This window comes from Erpetoichthys calabaricus, chromosome 18 (genome assembly GCF_900747795.2).
Source record: "Erpetoichthys calabaricus chromosome 18, fErpCal1.3, whole genome shotgun sequence".
NCBI classification, from domain to species: domain Eukaryota; kingdom Metazoa; phylum Chordata; class Cladistia; order Polypteriformes; family Polypteridae; genus Erpetoichthys; species Erpetoichthys calabaricus.
The window spans coordinates 64034075-64040504 of NC_041411.2; the positions used below are offsets into that span (position 1 = coordinate 64034075).

General features: G+C 40.4%; 1 protein-coding gene across 1 annotated transcript in view; it reads left to right on the forward strand.

The window, feature by feature from the left end:
- Nucleotides 1-2193, forward strand: part of si:ch211-220i18.4 (SRSF protein kinase 2) — an 87919-nt gene extending 85726 nt beyond the window's left edge. Inside the window, exon 12 of the mRNA XM_051921089.1 lies at nucleotides 1175-2193. Within this exon, the coding sequence (XP_051777049.1) occupies nucleotides 1175-1359 (185 nt within the window). The 3' untranslated portion in view covers nucleotides 1360-2193. The remainder of the gene's footprint in view (nucleotides 1-1174) is intronic.
- The last annotated feature ends 4237 nt before the right edge of the window (nucleotides 2194-6430 follow it).

Sequence of the window (6430 nt, forward strand, 5' to 3'; positions counted from 1 at the left end):
ATGTATTTTTTGATTTTTAGTGCATTTATAACTAAAATAAATAAAATCGTTTTACTTAAAAAAAAATGTATATATATATTATTTTTTGCTTTTTAGTTTTTGAGTATTTTGCAAACGATTTTTCTTTAACAGTTTGTCATGAATGGGAAGCTTCTTTAAAATATTATATATCTTCTTTGCAGAATTATTTGAAAACTAAAAAGAATATATTTTGGTTTCTATTTTTCTGGTCAGGCTCTTATGGGATTAGCACTCGGTCGCTGTGAACAAAAAATCAACGACTGAACGGCAAGCTTACAGTAATACTTTCTCACTGGCTACTCCTTCGTAAAAATGAACAAGTAAAGTCGGCCCGCGTATTTACCCACTCCACTCACTGGAAGAGGCAAGTGGGGGCAATCCGATGCGTCTCTCACTTGTATGCTCTTATATCACACCATATTCTCTCTCCGTCATTATTGTGTGTGCGTTAATTGGAATTGCATAACCATTGATTACGGCGAAATCTGTTACGTAATTGCATCGGTTTGGATGGATTATTGTATTGTCATCAATGCTAAACACGTATGCAAAATTTGAAGAAATTCTCTTCGCCAAAAGTGGGTTTAAAATCAGTTGCAAGATTTGACCCAGACAAACAGACAGAGGAGTCAAGTTAAATAAAATAGTTTAAAAAGGGGTTAGATAAGGACAGTTTAACACCTTTTTATAGATAGATAGATAGATAGATAGATAGATAGATAGATAGATAGATAGATAGATAGATAGATAGATAGATAGATAGATAGATAGATAGATAGATAGATAGATAGATAGATAGATAGATAGATAGATAGATAGATAGATAGATAGATAGATAGATAGATAGATAGATAGATAGATAGATAGATAGATAGAACTTTATTTGTACCCAGGGGCAAATTTGGCAAAATTAAAGGTTATTTTAAATGCATGCACTGATGCACACACATTTAGGTTTATAATTATAGAACGACTTTTCTACCATGTACTCTCCAACTGGTCTTTTGAATGTTCATCTATCTATCTATCTATCTATCTATCTATCTATCTATCTATCTATCTATCTATCTATCTATCTATCTATCTATCTATCTATCTATCTATCTATCTATCTATCTATCTATCTATCTATCTATCTGTTTTTGTTTAATAGGGAACCTCAAGAGGGTCACAGTTCTGCGCCCCTGGTGCCTGTATGACGTCCTGGTGGAGAAGTACAACTGGCCGCTGGAGGAGGCTGCTTTGTTTGCCAGTTTCTTACTGCAGATGCTGGAATTCATTCCAGCGAGGCGGGCGACGGCAGCCCAGTGCTTGCAACACCCATGGCTTACATCCTGATACTCTTGGGAGGATTTTGGCAAATGTTATCATTAGTCTGTTATGCAATTTCAACAGCAGGGGTGCAGTCATTTGGCAGGGCATGGAGTGCTGGCTGCCATGCTTTACAAGGTTGCCCTGTGCTTTTGCTAGCTTGTCTTAGTGTTAACTTGAAACTGATTCCACTTATTTTATTTAGAGGACTTTGATTTAGCCTGTTTCAGTCTGCCAATAGAGACCTCTAGTCTCCAGGATATGAATGCTGACAATGAATGAACGGCACGTGTATCGTCATTTCTCTGATGCGTAATTAGTGTGACGCAATTCTCTCATAAATTTAGAACAAAGTGTTTAACTGGGCGGATTTAAGAGGTGCCTCTCAATACAAGAGGGGCCTTCTCCTTCTTCACGTATTGTGGGGTTGATCAAACAGTCCTGCAGGGTCACAGTGGCTGAAGTTTTAATTCAAACTAATCTGACAATAAGATCGTGTCTGAAAATGAAGACCATGCCTAATTGGACTTTTAAGGCATGGAGATTTTTGCTTATATATTTATTATTTGAAAAAAAGTTGGCACAGATTTCTTTTTGAGATCACTGCTCTGGCTTTACTCTCTTCTGTTTGAGTCAGATGTCTGCGTTCTAAGACTCCATCATATTTGCATTTCAAAATAGATGTACAGCACATTCCTATTTTTGGAAATGAAAAAAGCATTCCTAGGTGTGATGTGATGACATGATGAACGCTTAGCGTCCTATCGACTCTACACATTTTGATACTAGTTGGGGGTACAGCTTCTGAAGACTGTCTGTTTGTCAGTCTCACAGAGCCCACGCACACCTTCACAGTTGGCTGCTTGTTAAATCCCAACCTCCCAACAGCAGCGTCCCTGTCATCAAGGTGGGGCTGCAGTGGCAGAGAAGGGGGCACAGAGCTATGCCATGTCACACTAAGCAGACAATATGAACAAAAATGAAGGGGCAGACCAGTGGCGTAGCGGAGGGGGTGGTCCGTCCGGGGCAGAACATTTTTGGGGGCGGCATTATTGTCCAAAAGTCTCAGTACAGTTTGTGTGTAAGCAGCAGGGTTCGCAAAAATATCACTCATGAATGAAAAAAGTCAGATTCTCTGATTTTTATCCAGAAACGCTTCAAAAATAATTTTCAGACTGTCCTTCTGTGACGGCATCAGACACAGCAGTTGAAATTTATGAGGCAATAACAAAATAAACAAACATTACACCAATTAATAAGTTCTATGAAGATAAACAACTTATTTACAATTTATAATTTTGTTCGTTTATGTGTTTTTGCTCTGCGTAGAAAACATCCCCACCTATCACTTGTACACTACACTGGTTCTGGTTTTCCCAGCGTAATTATTTTAAACTAATAAGTAGAACACGGCTTACCAGTGCGTCTATACTATATTCTAGTCTAGTTGATGCTTATAAATAATTATATGTGAAAAATGATTGCTGTTTCTCTCTATATGAATAAATCTATGCAAAGTTTATCTCTTTCCGTCATTTTAATATTCTATTTAAATAGATTAACCTATTCAGATATGTTGAAGGGCGGAAAATTGAAGCACCACAGCACGAGCGGCACAAAATCTAGCTACGCCACTGGGGCAGACACATTCAAGCAAATGGCAGGAAAAGAGTCACAACATGCAGATAAAACAAAAGGGTTTTAATAAAGTACACATCTCCATAAGAATAATCCAAAAGCAGGCTAATGATTAAGGAAAAAAGAAACAAATACAACACTCACGGGCTTAGTCATGGCTACAGTGCACTACAGTACACCTAAATAATGAGCTCTTGTAAGACTCCCCCCCCCCCTTTATTTTCTTCACCCTCCCATCACATGACTGTAAGTGTCATTAGCATTATTTAGCAACAGAGAGAGATGGGGAAGAGTGCTGGGAGCAAACCGAGCACAAAAGGACGTGTGGGGCGGAGCCTAAAACCAATGTCATATTACACGACTGCCGGACTTGAGGACTAACATTGCTGATTTCGTCGCTTACAAGACTAGAAATCACAGGGCATGTCAAATTACACGACTCTGTGATGATTTTCCAGAACAATTTGATATTTTCAAAGTATTGCAAGCTCGTCCCTTTTTCTGATCACCAATAACGTGCTGCCTGACAGAGCCAGGGTCCGTGTGAAGGGATTACAGCTACAGTGAGTTCATCCGTAATCTTGACATCAAGATGTCAGACAGACAAGCCTCTCTTCTTTGTGCGAGGTCCCTATTCTTTATCGCTGCTTTAAATGCATTGTACTTCCAAGTGAGCGATCTTGTCATGCAGCTCTCATATGCACACAAGCCTGACCCACAGCTTAAGACAATCTCAAACCTGTCGCAGACTCGTTGAACTGAGTAGCTGGGGATGTCAAACTACTCGACTGTCCATCATGGGAGCGCACTGCGATTTCATCCATCTCGCTAAACTTATGTAAATGGAACATGCAATGTGACAGGGCCTTTGCGGCATTAAATGAATTTCTGATGAGCAGCCATTAGTAGCAGCCATTGGTAACCATCGTTCAGAATGTAGTGACCAACCTTTTAGGAAATAAGTGATCTGGCTAAAGCCAAGTTGAAGAATTATTGTTCTGTGATCTCAAAAAAATATAAATCTGTTCTAATATCTTAAGGAAAGACAAAATTTACCCGGCCCAGTTCTTTTAAATGCACCAGAGCAGGGGTCGCCAACTCCAGTCCTGGAGGGCCATCATGGCTGCAGGTTTTCATTCTAACCCTTTTCTTAATGAGTGTTCTGTTTTTGCTGATAATTAACTTTTTTTGAACTAATTTTAATTGACCTGCTCTTGAAGACTCAGATGCCTTAATTATTTCTTTTTCCTTAATTAGCAGCCAAACAATAATGAGATACAAAATGAGCCAAAGCAACTGGTGTCCATCATACAATATCTGAAAATAAAGAAATATGAAGGTGTCGGGAATGCTGATCTGCTCAGCTCCACAAAGCATTGTAACAGTGCTCTTGGAAAAGAGAAAATCAACAATGTCTGCTATTGCACAATGAGAGCAGCAACAAGCCAATGAATTAAAGAGCGGGTTTAATTAGCGACAAGACTCTGCGCCCCATTAAGCAACAAGTCAGAGTGAAATTGGTTGGAGTTTGAGGCCCTGACTTAGTTGGTCTTCTGTTGGCTCCCTCACTTCACGTTTCATTTCACAGGAAGGATGAAGACATTCAGGGGGAACAAATCTTAAAAGAGAAGTCAATTAAAATGAATTCACAAGAAGTTAATTAGCAGGGCAGAATGAAAACCTGCAGCCACGGTGGTCCTCCAAGACTGGAGTTGGCGACCCCTGCACTGGAGTACCTTAGGAGGAGAGTCCATTACAGATTCAGAGGAGCTTCTGATTGGCGGTGACTCTCCAGAACTGACGTCAGCTAATCAGACAATCAGAGGGTAAAGCCACCCTGAGCTTGCGTTATCTATTGTCAGCCCTTCAATTGTAATTTTTTTAAATTCAAATTTGTATCCTGAGATTTAGAGCTTAGATGGAATGAGTGAAGCAAACACCAAATGGCCCTGGAAAAAACTGTGTAATGATTCTGTAATGCAGGGGTGTCCAGTCCTGGTCCTTTAGCTCTGGGCTTACACTTTACTCAGTTTCTTAATTTTGAACTTTTTGTTATACCAGAGAGCTCGATTCAGCGCTGTGCCTGCAATCTTTAAAATCAGCAAGAGTAACTTTTACTTTCTTTAAAATTCACAATGATTTCTGCCAGGATTTTAGGGTATGAGGTACATGGTGGAAACTTTTAGGAAATGCCAATTTTTTCTGATTTCTAATGAAGGGAAACGTTTATGAAAGCTATGTGAGGAGTAAATGGGACTGAGAGAAAGCCAGAAAGAACAGAGCCGACAGTGATCAGATGCATATGTAGAACCACACCGGAGTCAAGTCCGTTTTTTGTACTTAAGAATTTCATCTTCTTAACTGTTTATGTTTAACTTAAGTTGTAGCCAGTTGACAGCTAGCTGTAAATTACAATGTAGTGTGGTGATCAGCCTGACTACAGACAGACACAGGACACACAGAAGTCCCAAAAACACACACGTTTAATTTTCTTCTTTGGTTTTTACAGCACCACACAATGCACAAATCTCCAACGATGCTCACAGTCCTTCTTTTCCTTCCTTCTCTTTTCCTTTTCTAATCTTCTCTGCTGCCTCCACTCCTCTCCCACAAGATCTGTCCTCTGCCTCCCGACTCTGGCTCCCTGAATGGAGTGAGGCGGCCCCTTTTATAGTTCACCCGGATGTGCTCCACATGCTCCCTGATGACCTTCCTGCAGCACTTCCTGGTGTGGCGAAAGTGCTGCAGTCCATGGCAACATAACCATCTGGGTGCCCCCTAGCGGAGGCCATGGGCCCCAGCAGGGTTGAGCTTCTAAACTCCGATCCCATGGCCCCGATGCAAACCAGGGCGGCTGCCCTCTCATGTCCCGCAGGAGGTATTGTTCCTCTCCCGGACCTTCCATCCTCCAGGCATCCCGGATGGGGCTCCACCACACCAGTTAAACTGGTACCATTCTCCCCAGTACAGAATGATCAGGTCAGCACTGCTGCACTCTTCTGGCTTTAGGCCCCATTTCTGCAGAGGTGGGTAGAGTAGCCAAAAATTGTACTCAAGTAAGAGTAGCGTTACTTCAAAATAATATTACTCGAGTAGAAGTAAAAAGTAGTCATCCAAAAAATGACGCAAGTAAGAGTAAAGAAGTATTTGGTGAAAAGAGTACTCAGATACTGAGTAAGACTCGAATTCTGTACCATAACAAGACTAACATCTGACTAACAGCAAAAAATGAATTTATGTAAAACTTACCGCGATATGTTTCCTCAGGTTAGACTCTGAGTTTTTATATGCTGAAAAATCCGTTTGTTTTGACAGACACAGAAGACATTGCATTATATACAGTAGCTGTTCTTTTGCACTGCGAAACATGCTTTTTATATGAGGCCAGGGGTGTTCATCCTCATCCTCTTCAGTTAGTTGTAGCATTGGAGACAGTTACCTCTGCCATTTTTCATGTATT